The sequence below is a fragment of the Oncorhynchus nerka genome, linkage group LG10 (assembly GCF_034236695.1).
Source record: "Oncorhynchus nerka isolate Pitt River linkage group LG10, Oner_Uvic_2.0, whole genome shotgun sequence".
In the NCBI taxonomy this organism is placed as follows: domain Eukaryota; kingdom Metazoa; phylum Chordata; class Actinopteri; order Salmoniformes; family Salmonidae; genus Oncorhynchus; species Oncorhynchus nerka.
The window spans coordinates 62,219,154-62,236,611 of record NC_088405.1 but is presented as its reverse complement, the minus strand read 5'-3'; the positions used below and the strand labels follow the sequence as shown (position 1 = coordinate 62,236,611).

General features: G+C 41.2%; 1 protein-coding gene across 3 annotated transcripts in view; it reads right to left on the bottom strand.

Moving 5' to 3' along the window:
* Positions 1-581: 581 nt before the first annotated feature.
* LOC115135767 (transcriptional regulator ATRX) overlaps positions 582-17,458 on the bottom strand; it is a 45,103-nt gene continuing 28,226 nt past the window's right edge. For 2 of the 3 annotated variants that reach the window (XM_029670832.2, XM_029670834.2), the window contains 18 exons: positions 16,759-16,902; positions 16,016-16,193; positions 15,772-15,909; positions 15,409-15,584; positions 15,151-15,268; positions 14,899-15,029; positions 14,751-14,788; positions 9,645-9,790; positions 9,327-9,483; positions 9,097-9,197; positions 8,874-8,982; positions 8,491-8,668; positions 5,109-5,303; positions 2,734-2,877; positions 2,384-2,500; positions 2,153-2,248; positions 1,918-2,046; positions 582-1,812 (listed from right to left, as the gene is read on the bottom strand). In XM_029670832.2, coding sequence (XP_029526692.1) covers positions 1,696-1,812; positions 1,918-2,046; positions 2,153-2,248; positions 2,384-2,500; positions 2,734-2,877; positions 5,109-5,303; positions 8,491-8,668; positions 8,874-8,982; positions 9,097-9,197; positions 9,327-9,483; positions 9,645-9,790; positions 14,751-14,788; positions 14,899-15,029; positions 15,151-15,268; positions 15,409-15,584; positions 15,772-15,909; positions 16,016-16,193; positions 16,759-16,902 — 2,412 coding nt within the window. In that variant the 3' untranslated portion in view covers positions 582-1,695. The remainder of the gene's footprint in view (positions 1,813-1,917; positions 2,047-2,152; positions 2,249-2,383; positions 2,501-2,733; positions 2,878-5,108; positions 5,304-8,490; positions 8,669-8,873; positions 8,983-9,096; positions 9,198-9,326; positions 9,484-9,644; positions 9,791-14,750; positions 14,789-14,898; positions 15,030-15,150; positions 15,269-15,408; positions 15,585-15,771; positions 15,910-16,015; positions 16,194-16,758; positions 16,903-17,458) is intronic. The other variant, XM_029670833.2, reaches the window with a different exon arrangement.

Here is a 17,458-nt window from a genome sequence, read left to right as displayed (position 1 = left end):
CTACTGTGTTATTGACTTCTTAATTGTTTACTCCATGTGTAACTCTGTTGTCTGTTCACACTGCTATGCTTTATCTTGGCCAGGTCGCAGTTGTAAATGAGAACTTGAGTCCAGAGGGCCCTCAAGTTCATCCTAGGTTCTGACTATTCAACATACTCAGTGGCCTGCCAAACCCTACAGATGAGGAGCTTTGTCTGAAATGTTCTCTCAGCTGCAGGGTTCAAACAAATTCTCCAGCTGACTGCCACCTACAAGGGATAAGGAACCAGGAGTAAGGAAAATGCAGGACGAGCAACTACTGGAGATCAGATGTACTGAATGTTAAAAATCAAAACCATCCTTATTTAGGATTATAAACAGACACTAGATGGGGTACTTTTTATTGAGTTTCATCTTTTAAATGTTCTTATGTAAGATGCACTGCAATTCAGTTTTAGTTATTGTAAACTGCCAAATTGCTCCATTGTGGCACATGTATTTGTGTTTTTCTTCCATTTGATTAAACCTTTATTTTATGGTTACAGTCAGAAATGAAGTAATAACCAAGGCAAAAAAAAAATCACCAGAACAAAAACCACACATTTAACAAAACGAATGAACAGATTTTTATTATAGGATCAGAGAAAGACAATTACACCATTAATCACATAGGAAAACCTTTTCCAAGGCAGAATATTTATTTAAAGCCCCCCATGCAGTCTTTAAATTGAATAAATCATCACTGTGTTTATCATGAAAATAACTCCAAAATATATTTTGTATAATTTATTTCCCTGAGCCTCATTTTGCCATTGAAATGTTCAGTCTGATCATGTGGGTGTGTTGATACAAATATAAATAGATTTACATACACAGCCCTTATTGACAGATAGGATCGTCTACACTCTGGAGCCTACCCCACTTACCCTTCTAAAGTAGGAGGATACATATGCAAAGATGATTGGTTGTTGGCAGAATAATCAGATCAGATTGTGATGTCATGATATGGACCAAAAACTCAATCCCACCTGAATAGACTGAAATTCCAGGCATTTTCTTTCAAAAAGCTCTTAAACTAAAAGGGCATTATCATAATTTTCAATTTCAGAGTGTTATTCCAACCCCAGTGTGGAAACACATAACTGGAAAATCAAATGTTTCACTGCACTGCCCCTTTAACATAATATCTTTGCTATAGAATCCTCCAACTCAACTCTGGACCTCAAAGCCAATTCCACTGCTTGTTTTATTGTTTCCTCTAATCAGGGACTGATTTAGAACCTGGCGCACCAGGTGCATTTAATTAGTTATTAGGTAGAACAGAAAACCAGCAGGCTCTGGACTTTGTAGGGTAAGAGTTTAATAATAATAGGGTGGGTACTTACATTTGTCCTATTTCACACATGTACATAGTGAATTTTTTGCATATCCTACTCTTCATAAGACACCCTCGGAAAGTGGCTTCACAGCTAGGGATCAGCCATTAATGACGGGGATTCGAACCAGCAACCTTTCAGTTATTGGCCCAATGCTTTAACCACTAGGCTACCTGCCACCACATACATTCATTTTCAATGTAAAAATAAAGGAAATCCTTAATGGAAATGTTTCATCTATCACCCCTTTGGGGGGGATTAAGTACCTCTATAGTTACTGCGGTTAGACTAGAGTGTCCTCTAGTGGAATGGGACTGAGGCTAGAGACGTCTCTCCTGCCTCACTGCATGGGTTTCTTAACGGAGTCTGTCAAGGCTGGTGTCTGATTGGTGACCGTGGCAGTCTGTGTCACTTCAGTTTTTCTACTGGTCAAAATGGTCTGGATGCACATTGTAAGCTGTTGAGGAGAGTAAGGGAAAGATGCAGGGTTAAGTAGTTACAAAGGAATATCAAAAGCAGAAAGAAAATTAGAACAATGTTGTTGTTGACATTTGAAGCTTACTGATTGTTGTTTTGAGAGAAGGTCATGATATAAGGCTCGTCTTCGCTCCCGCTCCTTGTCATTGCTGGTTTTCCAGGTCTGGGCCAGGACTTTCACCTGCTTCTCATCTAGACTTGGGTTATCGTGCCACTGTAAAAACAAGTCACATGTCATCGTAATGCACATTACATTTTTTCCACACATTACTTCAGGGAGACAATTATCATATTAACGTAATATAATACGAGGGACTAACCAAGCGCAACACATAGTCATCCACGGAGAGGTTTTTTAAGGAATGCAGGGACTTGATGGCCTCGCTGACCTTGTCACGGCTGGCATTAATCATGTTCTGTCATTCAGGAGAGAGACTCATTCAAATGTTGATGTGAGAGGCATCTATCTATTGAGAGATAATCTCAAACATAAACTTTAGAGAAAAGCAACTCATTTCCACACAGGTCTGGTGGGGAGACATGGCTAATACCTTCAGCTGCTCATTAGTCTTCTTGTACAGGGATGACAGACTGTTGGCCATACGAGAGGTGGAGGGGCTGGGAACGTTGGTGCTGCTGAGTGCTGCCTTATTCAAGAAGAATGCACCCTTCGTAGAGGAGAGATAAACATACACCTGTTTTTACACACCATGCATATATCATTACTACTTTACTTCTTGATAGACTAGAATTCAAGTAAGGATGTTGAATTGATTCAAAACCATAATTTCTCAGTGTTCATAGGCGAGAGCAGGGCAGAGTGAGATTAGAGGCTGCTCACCACGGTCTATGAAAACATATTTAGCTGTTTTTTCAGAGAATGTGTAGAGTTCCTCTTTACCTCTGCCTCGTACTCAGCCCAGGCAGCTTTGCGGTCGGCCTCACTGAGCTCCTCCTCCTCTTTGTGGTCCAGCAGGGACTCGTGTTCATGGTATCGGACAATCTGCTCCTTACAGATCTGCAGCAACTCTGCCAGGACGATGTCCTGGGAAACAGATAGACAATGTCAATCCCTACTAAACTGTTGAAGTAAAAATACTAATTCACCCTTCGCACAGCGCTCCAATGGACAGAAACTGTCGTCGTGTCCAACACCTCAGACAAGCTTACATTTAAATCGTATGAAAGCCAATGAGGGCTATGGCAAAAACAGTTTTTATTTATTACTTTTTATGGCTAAATAATTGAACAGTTTACCAGGAGTACTTGCTACTGTGATTTCTGAGATGCAGAGCCTGTTGGAGTATTTTTCAAATCCGAAATTATACTTGTGTTACATTGTTTGATAGCTCAGCAGGTTAGCTAGCTCTCAGTCTCATTGACTACCAAATGTTTCTAACGCTAGCTAGCCACTTAATACACCTTGTTAGCAAGATAAGTTATGAGTGGTATTCATAACATTGCTATTGACATCAGGATACGATTTGAGAGCACTAGTTAGCTCCAAAAGTGTATATACAGTTGAAGTTTACATACTTAGGTTGGAGTCAATAAAACTCGTTTTTCAACCACTCCACACATTTCTGGTTAACAAACTATAGTTTGGCAAGTCGGTTAGGACATCTACAGGCAGATTATTTCACTGTATCACAATTCCAGTGGGTCAGAAGTTTACATACACTAAGTTGACTGTGCCTTTAAACAGCTTGGAACATTCCAGAAAATGATGTCATGGCTTTAGAAGCTTCTGATAAGATAATTGACATAATTTGAGTCAATTGGAGGTGTACCTGTGGATGTATTTCAAGGCCTACCTTCAAACTCAGTGCCTCTGCTTGACATCATGGGAAAATCAAAAGGTACCACGCTCATCTGTACAAACAATAGTACCCAAGTATAAACACCATGGGGCCACGCAGCCGTCACACCGCTCAGGAAGGAGACGCCTGTCTGTCTCCTAGAGATGAGCGTATTTTGGTGCAAAAAGTGCAAATCAATCCCAGAACAACAGCAAAGGACATTGTGAAGATGCTGGTGGAAATGGGTACAAAGGTATCTTATATCCACAGTAAAACGAGTCCTATATCAACATAACCTGAAAGGCCGCTCAGCAAGTTAGAAGCCACTGCTCCAAAACCACCCTAAAAAAAGCCATGGGGACAAAGATTGTACTTTTTGTAGAAATGTCCTCTGGTCTGATGAAAAAAAAAATAGAACTGTTTGGCCATAATGACCATCGTTATGTTTAGAGGAAAAAGGGAGAGGCTTGCAAGCAGAAGAACACCATCCCAACCGTGAAGAACAAGGGTGGAAGCATCATGTTGTGGGGGTGCTTTGCTGCAGGAGGGACTGGTGCACTTCACAAAATAGATGGCATCATGAGGCGGGGAAATTATGTGGATATATTGAAGCAACATCTCAACACATCAGTCAGGAAGTTAAAGCTTGTTTCAAAATGGCTTAAGGACAACAAAGTCAAGGTATTGGAGTGGCCATCACAAAGCCCTGACCTCAATCCTATAGAAAATTTGTGGGCAGAACTGAAAAAGCATATGCGAGCAAGGAGGCCTTCAAACCTGACTCAGTTACACCAGCTCTGTCAGGAGGAATGGGCCAAAATTCACCCAACTTATTGTGGGAAGCTTGTGGACGACTACCCGAAATGTTTGACCTCAAGTTAAACAATTTAAAGGCAATGCTACCAAATACTAATTGAGTGTATGTAAACTTCTGACCCACTGGGAATGTGATGAAAGAAATAAAAGCTGAAATAAATCACTCTACTATTATTCTGACAATTCACATTCTTAAAATAAAGTGGTGATCCTAACTGACCTAAGACAGGGATTTTTTTTACTAGGATTAAATGTCAGGAATTGTGAAAAACTGAGTTTAAATGTATTTGGCAAAGGTGTATGTAAACTTCCGACTTCAACTGTAGCTTTGACTGCATATGCTGATGGTGAATTCAGAGCTATTCAGTGGCTAGCTACACTACAAGCATAATTTCACCAGGTTCCCGTGAAGCAATTTCCATGACATTTCACCACAACATACACTATGTCTCCTGATGAGCAAGGGGTAGTTTGTGTTAAATGTCATTGTGTATTAGAAACACAGTTAGAGAATATTGTGAGGTGATTTCTTGAATGGGGAATTGAGCTTCCCGGGAAAATGTTGTCAGAGGTTGCGACATTAACCAAGGTAGGTGGGGATTAGCAAAGGGTCAATTGATAATTTAATGGTCTTGTGTGTTTAATTTGTAGCTTTGGTCACCTTGGGCAGCAGGGGTGTGATCCGCTTGCTCTTCTTCTCAGAGTTGGGGTCATCCAGCAGGTCTGGCTCAAACATGTAAAGCTCTGTCAGTTCAAACAGAGTGAAGTGTCTCTGTATCTGCTGCTGGTCCACCACCCGGAACGATAGAGATTGCTTGGCCACCTGCCGGTCATAGATCTTCTCCTCCATGGTGCCCTGGAAAGAATCAGCAATTTAATATCAGTGATTACAGAATTACAGTCACATCCAAAATTGTCACCCTTGATAAAGATGAGCAAAAAAAAAAAAAAAATAAATTATATATATATATATATATTATACAAATACTGAGCGATATTGTACTAATACAATTGCTGAGAAAACCATTTCTTTACCTGCCAAATAGTGTCAAAATTATTGCCACCCCTATTTTCAATACTTTGTGCACCCTCCCATTATGAGGATAACAGCACTTAACCCTTTTCTATAAAGTTTTATGAGATTGAAGAACACATTGGGAGGGATCTTAGACCATTCCATACAGAATCCTTCCAGATTATTGATAACCTTCGGTCTGTCCTCTTCAACTCGAACCACAGGTTTGAGATGGCCAATGCAAAATGTGGATTTTATGGTCAATTAACCATTACTTTGTGGATTTATGTGTGTGCTTAGGGTCATCGTCTTGCTGGATGATCCACTTCCGGCCCGGTGTCAACCTCCTGGCAGAGGCAACCAGGTTTTTGGCTAAAATGTCCTGATACTTGGTAGAGTTCATGTCATGATGCCATGGACCTTAAAGGCATCAGCATGCATCAATTTGGCTGGCGCCTAGCCAACCTGAGCTAGCCAACCTCAGCTAGCCGAACCAAACGAGTGTGGTCACATATTCCCTTAAAAAACCTTTGCATGAAAAAGAAAAAAAGCAGCAGGCAATAGTACTGTTTGTCCATCTTGAGATGCTGTAGCAGGTATACACTTCCACAAATTAATCAGAATTAATCTCTCAAGAAATCTGTCATTAATTTTGATGTTTAAGCATAAGAGATCTTAGCCGCACAATTTTGCATCTGATTAGGATGTTTGGTGCAATATTTCTCAAGTGAAAAAATGACAAAAGGCACTTCATTAAGGAATACCTACTGTTGATCAATCGCCGACGAGGGGGTGTAGACTTCAGCTACCTAGAGAAAAACAATGTGTGCTCGAACAGCCGAAAGAACACTTGCCGAAGTCCAAAACTAACAAAAACGTCACAAAATGTCATAATATATGCACTAACTGTTCCGTCTGGGAAGCATGCGGGTGCCACAACAAGTGCCTCAGGACCAGTGGAAATAAACCAGCCCCATAAGATCCACCACCATATTTTACAGTATGTATGAGCTGTCATATTATCTCATCTGACCATAGCACCTGGTTCCAATACAACAAGGCCGTTCAGCTAACTGAGCGTTCACATTTGTTGGTTGCCCTCAATAAAGGGCTTTTTTATGACAACACTTCCAAATTGCCTATTGACATGGAGGTGGCATGTAATTGTAGATTTGGAGACATGGTGAGCCCAAGATGCAACCAAGTTCTCAGCTCTCCAACTGTGGCCCTTGGACTTTTCTGTGCCTCCGGAACCATCTTCCTCACTGTGCGTGGGGACAAGATACACTTGGGTCCTCTACCAGGAAGTTTACCACTGTACCAGTGGTTTTAACCTTCAAAATGTATTGCCCTAATAGTGAGTGATCTCTCCGCATCTCTGAATGTCCTTAGTGACCCAGCCAGAGCCGGGTCATGAACCTGATCAAAATTCTCTGTAGAGACCTGAAAATAGCTTGCGCAGCAACACTCCCCATCTAACCTGACAGAGCTTGAGAGGATTGCAGTTGAGTGGAAGAAACTCCCCAAATACAGGTGTGCCAAGCTTGTAGCGTCATACCCAGTAAGACTCGAGGATGTAATCGCTGCCAAAGGTGCTTCAACAAAGTACTGAGTAAAGGGTCTGAATACTTATGTGAAATTTCATTAACATTTGAGACTAACGTAACAAACTTTTGAAAAAGTCAAGGGGTCTGAATACTTTCCGAATGCACTGTACACGTCAACTCCCAAAAGGTTCTAGCATCAGGCAGGTCCATGACTACACAAGTGAGAGGAACCAATTAAGTTCCTGCCTAACAGATATGTATTGGCTGTCTAGAGGTGTAGAAGTTGACCCCCGCCAAGTAGGAGGTTATAAATAAATGTGCTTGTGTAATCATGCTTCGTCTTTGCAGCTGCATGAACCAGTGGGTGAATAAACTTGGTTTGAGCTTTATCTAGTCGAAGCCATGAAAGGCCACAATACAGTTCTTTGACGCAAGGCACCACAGACTGATATGACATTTTTTCATCTACAGTACCTACCAATTTTTAGATTTGTTGGTATATATATTCAGAAAGTGAACATAAATATGTCAATCTTCATGAAAATGTATATTTTATTTTAGAGAATGTAACAAACTGGACTATATGTAGTAACTTACTTTGAAGAGATGGTGATTGGGTCAAAATGGATGTTTGGTCGTCTAAATTCAGTGTACTTGTCTTTAACTGCCATTTACCGAAAGTCAGACTCTTCCCACATGCCAACTAATTTTCCTCAGTGTCAGAAGAATCAACATTCACCAGATTGTGTGGTTATCCTTGGATATATTTGAGACTTCCCAGAGGTTATTGTTGATATGTTGTCAATTTGTTATTCTAAGTAACATTTTGTTTTGAACTTAATCCAGTGTCCTGAAAAATGGATTTGTGGGATATGCAAATAGTCAATGTTGGATGCAAACCCCGTAACTCAAAAAGTGGTGATACATAATTTTTTTAAAAAAAAATAATCAATACAATTGGTTCCCCTTCACGTGTATGAAAGTTTCAGGACCATTTTACCTAAATAGTTATGCTGACTTAATCCAGTGAAACAATTTATTTTGTGGGATATGCAAAATGTGCATATTTAATGAAATATCACCTAATTTGCATATAACTTTTTAAAGTATTATGCGTATCTACATTCAACTGGTAAAAGTTGACTGTGATATGATTGAGAGAAAAAAATCCCCTATTAGGACGTGGTGCCTGGCCTTTAACTTTAAATAGTAGAACGTTAATGCAGATCACATTGTTTGATTATATTTATAAGAATCATTAGGGGTGCCAATAATTTACCTTTTATTTGATTTTTTATTAACAGAATCTCAGACATGTTTTATTTTTTTTGCATACAATATAGCTCGTATTTGTATTCGTTTACATTTATTTATTTTTTGCTAATCTTATCAACAATTTTGGATGTGACTGCATGTAAAAAACACAAAATTTGTCCCACAATCATATTACCGAAGATGGGGTGCATATGAGATGTCATTACCTGTGCCAAGAAGCGGTAGACAAACACAGCCTTCAGCTGGCCAAAACGGTACACCCTGAAGATGCTCTGGATGTCATAGGAGGGGTTCCACGAAGCGTCAAAAATTATGACCCTGTTAGCTGCTACCAGGTTGATCCCAAGGGACCCAGCTCTTGTTGAGATGAGAAACAGACGACCTCTGAAAGTAAATTGGTAAGAAATTAAATCAAAGGAGTGAGTGTGAGTAGAATCTTAAACAGACCATCTAAAGAAATAACACTGTCTACAATTACTGATGCTTTGTCATGAATAATAATACAATACTAGTGTTATGCTACATACTGTGTTGAGGTTTGGCACAGTGAAATTTGAGATGTAGAATAGTACAGCAGTCAGAGACGTACCGCTCATTGGTGGCATCATTGAACTCTTCAGCCCATTTCTTCCTGGATGTGGCACTAGTGGACCCATCAATACGGTAATAGTCAATGTTTCTGATCCAGCTGCCATCACCTACATTTTGGAAAAGGAAACAAATGACACAATTATAGACTCTCTGAAGAAAACAATTGTTTTGTAACACTATAACATATGTTTGAATATGTGAACAGCCAATGGAAACCGTACCTTTGTATAGGGATGATTGTCCGTTGTCTTTGGCTTTGTTAGCGAGGTCCAAGAAATCTTCAATCATGTCTAATGAGATCAGGGATTGACTAAACACCAACCTGTGAATATACAAACAAAAATTGATGAAGGTTGATTCAACAAATCTGCTCTATAAACCTCTGGCTAACTCGATACTTATTTTTGTAAATACCCCCCGGTGCCTGAATGCATTTCTGAAGCACACTTACAGTTTGTCGTCCAGTTCCTCTGCCATTCGGAGAATCTCAAACAGCAGCACCATCTTCCCTGAGTGTCCCAGGATGGTGGCGTCAGAATCACTCAGCATTGACTTGTACCAGTCTGCAGCCGGACTGTCAGGCCTGAAACTGGTGGACGCTCTCACCGCTGAACACAGAGCATACAATATCACCACTGACCTCACATGAATATGTTCACCTTATATTAATGACTTAATTGTAAATCATTTAAAATGTTCAATTGTAACACAAGAAGCTAATGTAAAATAGATGGTAAAGTAATTTCCTTAATTTAAGAGAGACTCCTACCATCGACCACTGGAACCAGTGGCCCTGCTCGCTGGTCTCCTTCCACATTGACACCCTTTGATGAACTGTTCCACACCATGATCACTTCCACATCATTGCTTTTTTCATCAGCATTACGCAATTTTCCCTTGTTCTCCTTCTCTTTACTGAGTGGGACAAAGGAAAGGATGAAAGGCAACAATCTATTATTTGCATGAGATTACCTTTTGATGGTGATAGATAACCCACTTCAAGCATCACACTGACGTAGTAATTAAAGAGCTCGGCAGACATTACGCAGTTAACACAAACGCTAAGCAACGCTGTACGTGAATGCTGTTTTTTGTCACAAAATGAACAGCTCCTTGCAGTATGAAGTCCTGGCACCTATGCTGCTTGCTACGCACATTTGTGCAACGCAAATTTTGAAACGCAATGCATTATTCCTTACGTTGAGATGGTGACAGTGTTGTGTAGATGAGGCTGAAACAACTTGCTTAGTTCCTGAGCTGATCTATAGGCTATGCATCAAAAATAAATAAGCAGTATATTTTGCAATGAATATACACTGCTCAAAAAAATAAAAGGGAACACTTAAACAACACAATGTAACTCCAAGTCAATCACACTTCTGTGAAATCAAACTGTCCACTTAGGAAGCAACACTGATTGACAATAAATTTCACATGCTGTTGTGCAAATGGAATAGACAACAGGTGGAAATTATAGGCTATTAGCAAGACACCCCCAATAAAGGAGTGGTTCTGCAGGTGATAACCACAGACCACTTCTCAGTTCCTATGCTTCCTGGCTGATGTTTTGGTCACTTGAATGCTGGCGGTGCTTTCACTCTAGTGGTAGCACGAGACGGAGTCTACAACCCACACAAGAGCTCAGGTAGTGCAGCTCATCCAGGATGGCACATAAATGCGAGCTGTGGCAAGGTTTGCTGTGTGTGTGTCAGCATAGTGTCCCGAGTATGGAGGCGCTACCAGAAGACAGGCCAGTACATCAGGAGACGTGGAGGCCGTAGGAGGCCAACAACCCAGCAGCAGGACCGCTACCTCCGCCTTTGTGCAAGGAGGAGCACTGCCAGCGCCCTGCAAAATGACCTCCAGCAGGCCACAAATGTGCATGTGTCTGCTCAAACGGTCAAAAACAGACTCCATGAGGGTGGTATGAGGGCCCGACGTCCACAGGTGGGGGTTGTGCTTACAGCCCAATACCGTGCAGGACGTTTGGCATTTGCCAGAGAACACCAAGATTTGCAAATTCGCCACTGGCGCCCTGTGCTCTTCACAGATGAAAGCAGGATCACACTGAGCACATGTGACAGACGTGACAGTCTGGAGACGCCGTAGAGAACGTCCTGCTGCCTGCAACATCCTCCAGCATGACCGGTTTGGCGGTGGGTCAGTCATGGTGTGGGGTGGCATTTCTTTGGGGGGCCGCACAACCCTCCATGTGCTTGCCAGAGGTAGCCTGACTGCCATTAGGTACCGAGATGAGATCCTCAGACCCCTCGTGAGACAATATGCTGGTGCAGTTGGCGCTGGGTTCCTCCTAATGCAAGACAATGCTAGACCTCATGTGGCTGGAGTGTGTCAGCAGTTCCTGCAAGAGGAAGGCATTGTTGCTATGGGCTGGCCCGCCCGTTCCCCAGACCTGAATCCAATTGAGCACATCTGGGACATCATGTCTCGCTCCATCCACCAACGCCACGTTGCACCACAGACTGTCCAGGAGTTGGCGGATGCTTTAGTCCAGGTCTGGGAGGAGATCCCTCAGGAGACCATCCGCCACCTCATCAGGAGCATGCCCAGGCGTTGTAGGGAGGTCATACAGACACGTGGAGGCCACACACACTACTGAGCCTCATTTTGACTTGTTTTAAGGACATTACATCAAAGTTGGATCAGCCTGTAGTGTGGTTTTCCACTTTAATTTTGAGTGACTCCAAATCCAGACCTCCATGGGTTGATACATTTGATTTTCATTGATCATTTTTGTGTGATTTTGTTGTCAGCACATTCAACTATGTAAAGAAAAAAGTATTTAATAAGAATATTTCATTAATTCAGATCTAGGATGTGTTATTTTAGTGTTCCCTTTATTGTTTTGAGCAGTGTATCATCTCAGCAACAGTTCAAACGATGTAGCCTTATTAGAAACACCTGCAAAATGTATTTTGTTTAGAAGTAATACCTACGTGATTGTAGGCCATTTTGAAAGAGTGAAAACAGTTGTAGCCATGCTATTTTTTCCTCATGGAGTAAATAGGCACATTCTATGCTTATCTGATAAGGGAGCGAATACATTCAAGCATCATATCAAACTGGTATAAATTACACTGGCAAGTATATGTCAGGGCATATTATTTATAAATCAGATTATTTCACATGATGGAGATGTGGGAAGCTAAAAGGCTAGCTTGCTTGCTGTTTTTAGCTAGATACGTATGTGTATGTGAGAGAATAATATATATATATATATATATATATATATATATATTTTTTAAATCATATATATATATAGACACCTTCAAATGAGTGTATTTGGCTATTACAGCCATACCCGTTGATGACAGGTGTATAAAATTGAGCACACAGCCATACAATCTCGATAGACAAACATAGGCAGTAGAACAGCCTTACTGAAGAGCTCAGGGACTTTCAACGTGGCACCGTCATAGGGTGGCACCGTCTCAAGATGCCACCTTTCCAACAAGTCAGTTCACCAAATTTCTGCCGTGATACAGTTGACCGGGGCAGCGCTAAGTGCTGTTATTGCGAAGTGGAAACGTCTAGGAGCAACAACGGCTCACCGCAAGAGTATAGGCCACACAAGCGCACAGAACTGGACTGCCGAGTGCTGAACCGCGTAGCGTATAAAAATCATCTGTCCTCGGTTGCAACACTCACTGCAGAGTTCTAAACTGCCTCTGAAAGAACGTCAGCACAATAACTGTTCATTGGGAGCTTAATGAAATGGGTTTCCATGGGCGAGCAGCCACACACAAGCCTAAGATCACCATATGCAATGCCAAGCGTCAGCTGGAGTGGTGTAAAGGTCCCCGCCAATCGACTCTAGAGCAGTGAAAATGTATTCTCTGGAGTGATGAATCACGCTTCACAATCTGGCAGTCCGACGGATGAATCTGGGTTTGACAGATGCCAGGAGAACGCTACCTGACAGAATGTGTAATGCCAACTGTAAAGTTTGGTGGAGGAGGAATAATAGTCTGGGGCTGTTTTTCATGGTTCTAGCCCCTTCATTCCAGTGAAGGAAAATCCAAACACTACAGCACACAATGACATTATAGACGATTCTGTGCCTCCAACTTTGTGGCAACAGTTTGGGGAAGACCCTTTCCTATTTCAGCATGACAATGCCCCCGTGCACAAAGTGAGGTCCATACAGAATTGGTTTGTCAAGATCGGTGTGGAAGAACTGAACTGGCCTGCACAGAGCCCGGACCTCAACCCCATCAAACACCTTTGGGGTGAAATGGAACAGAGACTGCGAGCCATGCCTAATGGCCGACATCAGTGCCCGACCTCACTAATGCTCTTGTGGCTGAATGGAAGCAAGTCCCCGCAGCAATGTTCCAACATCTTGTGGAAAGCCTTCACAGAAGAGTGGAAGCTGTTATAGCAGCAAAGGGGGACCAACGTCATATTAATGCCCATGATTTTGGAATGCGATTTGATGAGCAGATGTCCACATACTATTGGTCATGTAGTGTAGCTAGAAAGATGTAGTCTACTGGAAGGCACAAAACTAAGTAAATGTAAAACAGCAGGTAGCCTAGTGGTTAGAGCGTTGGGCCGAAAGGTTGCTAGATCGAATGCCCAAGCTGGCAAGGTAAAAATCTGTCGTTCTGACCCTGAACAAGGCAGAAGAATTTGTTCTTAACTGACTTACCTAGTTAAATAAAGGTTCATAAAAAATTTTAAAACTAAACTTTCATTACATGTAGGTATTATTTAAATATGCAGTTGGTTTTCATTCAAAATAGCTTGCAGTGGTGATGTTTTCAATGTGATTCTTCTTTTCCTTTACCACAAACGGGCACACAAAAAGAAAACCTCTGCTATCGCCTTCTTGGGAAGTTTGCTTTTTGAGAGTCTAGAAACAAATGGACAGGCGAGGTATTATGTTACCAAAAGGTGTCATTGCTAAAAGAAATAAGTGAAATAAACAAAAAAAAGTTTAATAAAAATCGGACTCCACCCAAGCGTACATAGACACGCATGAACTTTGTGGACCACTTAAGAGTAGGCTTTAGCAGTATACCATATATACCGTATACTGAGCTATTTGGAAATAGCCACGGGATGTTTTTTCCAATACCGTCGATACCATCGAAACGGTTTAAGTTTTACCTGCAGTCAACTTGCGCAATACATTAGGAGATAAAGAAACCGTGTTCATTTCACCTATCACATCATTTTTCATTATCAAGCTTACCAGTAGTTACCAGTCACATAGTAGTTCCCAGTCAAGAGACCATAGCCTTGAGTCACTTACTGTTGTGAAGCATGTGATCTAGTTACAGTATAGAATTCATAACTAAATGTTTTCCAGCTAGATATCTTATAACAAATGAGTTAACTGTCAAATGTTCTAATGCTCTGCTATTATGCATTTGATTTGCTAATTTAGTTATTTAAATAGCTAACTGGTTAGCTTTTTCCAAAATCAAGCTTCACTTGCTAACAGCAGAGAATCCCCTCCTGGATCAAGAGCATCGCTGTCAAATATTTATTTTGTGCGTGCAGCAAACTGTAAGTAGTATTTTTGAGTTACTTGTATATCTTTATGAGCAGGGATGTCTGTCCTACAAGTAGTTCAGGTCAGAGACTGTATAAAATGTTAGCAATGCACTCATTAGCATTTAGTTAGCATTCTCTATGGGACTTCACATTTACTTGTTAGCATTGCTAACCTCCGGATTACAGAGGCCCAGTCGGGTTAGAAAATAGCAGCCCTTGTGTTCCGTGCTGGTATTACGGAATATACCGGTATGGGCCAAGTTAGGTATGAAGGTATGACAATATGGATACCGTGCAAGCATACTTTAGAGATCTGTGTCAAGGGGTAGCCTGAATATTCATGCTTACACACCTCTCAGCTTTCCCCTGGTGCTTTCCATCAAAATGGCCCTGAAAACAAAGAGAATCTCAGTTGGTGACAGTTTGACTGATGCATCAGGATCTGTCTGGTGATGAGAAAATAGTACCTGTGGTCAAATCTGCATCTGATGGGTCTTTACCTTATTTTCTTTACTGATATAGTTGAGCTGCAGACACCAGGGATGCGTCCAGATTCGGCTGAGTATCTGGAAGTCCTTAAAGAGGCTGGTTCCAGTCTTGCCCTTGGCTCCCTCAACTACGGATCCTGCTCCTACAGACACGCATAGCTTTTTCCCCCTATACTCTCATTTAAAGCCAAAATGTCTCTAAATATCATACACATTTCATTACAGAGCTTTCCGAGTTAACTGGCTAAAGATGGAGGTTCTTACCAGTGAAGTTGTCCAGGTAGTAGCGATACAGTCTGTACTGGAGGGGGGTCACCCTCACTGCCATAACATACTCATGTTTAGGGGGCAGGAACTTGGTCAAGGCTGAGTAGTCTCTCCTCTGAGAAAAGAAAAACACACTAAGTGTATCCACTGGAGACTGACAAAGAATAACAAACAAATACTTGCAAAAAATTGTCAGTGGTTCTGATAAACTACAAATGAAAGTGCCATACACTCCTAGTAATTGAGCCATCTCACCTGTACACATCCTGCCAACATTGCATGAAGGACATGGGCGCGATTCTTCATGATGCGGACATCTCTGGGGGTGGAGTCTGCACACTGGCCATTCTGAATGGGGTTGATAAACCGATTCCGGAACTCCTTGATTGAGCCTAGAAGGTTCTCCTTGATGAAGTTCACCATGCAGTGGTCTGAAAGAACCAAAATATATATGACTAGACTTGAACATTAACAAGGAAATTATCATGCAAATTATGTTCTCCTAAAATAAGTTGAGATATATTAAAACTGAAATATGAATTAACTTGGCCAAATGTTGGGATACTGGTCAGAGTACAGTTTTAAATGGAAAGGTTGTCATAGACTGAAGCTCCTTACACTCATTGAGGTTGTTCTGCAGTGGGGTGCCTGTCAGCACCACTCTCCGTTTGGTCTTAATGGCACTCATAGCTTTGGAGATGTTGGACGCCTCGTTCTTAAGGATGTGCCCCTCATCGCAGATCACAAAGTCTGGACCTGGAGTACAACAAATGTAGTGTATTAGAGTTTCAACACAATAAACAAACAAATTAATGGTGCATACCTCTCAACACTACATGCATAGATTTAGTAGAGGATGTACCTGGATTGACCAGTGTGCTGTTAAAGGTCTTTTTGAATTGTCTGTGGGTGACTTTGAGGCCTAGTGTGAGGTTGCGGTACATCTCATAGCCCATGATCATAACACCACCATCCTTCTGCCATTTCTGCAGGGCAATATAACGCTCCTGAGGTCGCTTCAGTGTTGCCAACTCTGTCACCTACGAGGTGTATGTTAGTGTAGAGACCGAGAGAAAAATGGTGAGAGAAATGAAGAGGTCGAGACAGGGAGATGAAAGAAACATTAAATACTTTGAATATAGAGCTCGCCAGCTTGAAGTCAAAAAACCCTGAAATGAGTTACCTCTGGTTCATTCAGCCATTCCTATGGCGACAATTAACGAGGAAAGAACAGGGTTTTGGGATAAACACCGAAAACAAGGTCTGAGGTCAACACAAGCTTAGGAGATCTTATACGTTTTGTTCTATGAGATGTCAGTCAGTCAACATGGCCTTCATGAATTATGATGCATTTAGGTGCTTTTTCTATGTGCTCAAAATTCACAAAAAGTGATATTAGCTGATCTCATAGAACAAAGCGTATAAAATCTCTGAAGTCTTATTTTCGGTGTTTATCCAAAAGCACAATTTATTTCCACAGAGGCTTAACCATGGCGGAGTTAGTGCCTACAAAATGACGCCATTCCCATTTCTTGATGCTACATTGTATATGAATAACCTCTGCATTTATTTACCTTCAAAGAAAAAAATCTAATCTACAACTACCTTGACTTTGTCAGCTCCCATGTTAACTTGCCACTTGTCAAACTCGTTGACCCAGTTAAGGATAGTGTTGAGTGGACACACCACCAAGGCAGTCCTGAAGTTCAGGCACCTTGACTGCAGCATTGTGTGGAGGAATGTCACCACCTAAATGAGAAAAATATTTCATCAAGAGACTAGTATCATTAACAAAATATACTGTTTTGTTATTGACACATGCATAAGACAACACGTCTGTCACAACTCTGACAGACATAGATACCCTGCCAGACATGCCACCAAGGGTCTCTTCACAAACCCCAAGACCAAAACAAATTTAAGGCAACGCATAGTATTGTACAGAGCCACGGTTACATGGAACGCCCTTCCATTTCAAATTACCAAAGCAAACAGCTAAATATATATTTTAAACGAATAAAACATCTCACAGCCCATACCCAAAATAACTTGTATATCAAATGTTTGGACAACCTCATTCAAGGTTTTTTAATTGTTTTGAATATAATAATAGTGAAGACATCAAAACTATGAAATAACACATGGAATCGTGTAGCGACCAAAAAAGTGTTAAATCAAAATATATTTTATATTGAGATTCTTCAAAGTAGCCACCATTTTTTCCTTGATGACAGCATTGCACACTCTTGGCCTTCTCTCATCCAGCTTCATGAGGTAGTCACCTGGAATGCATTTCAATTAACAT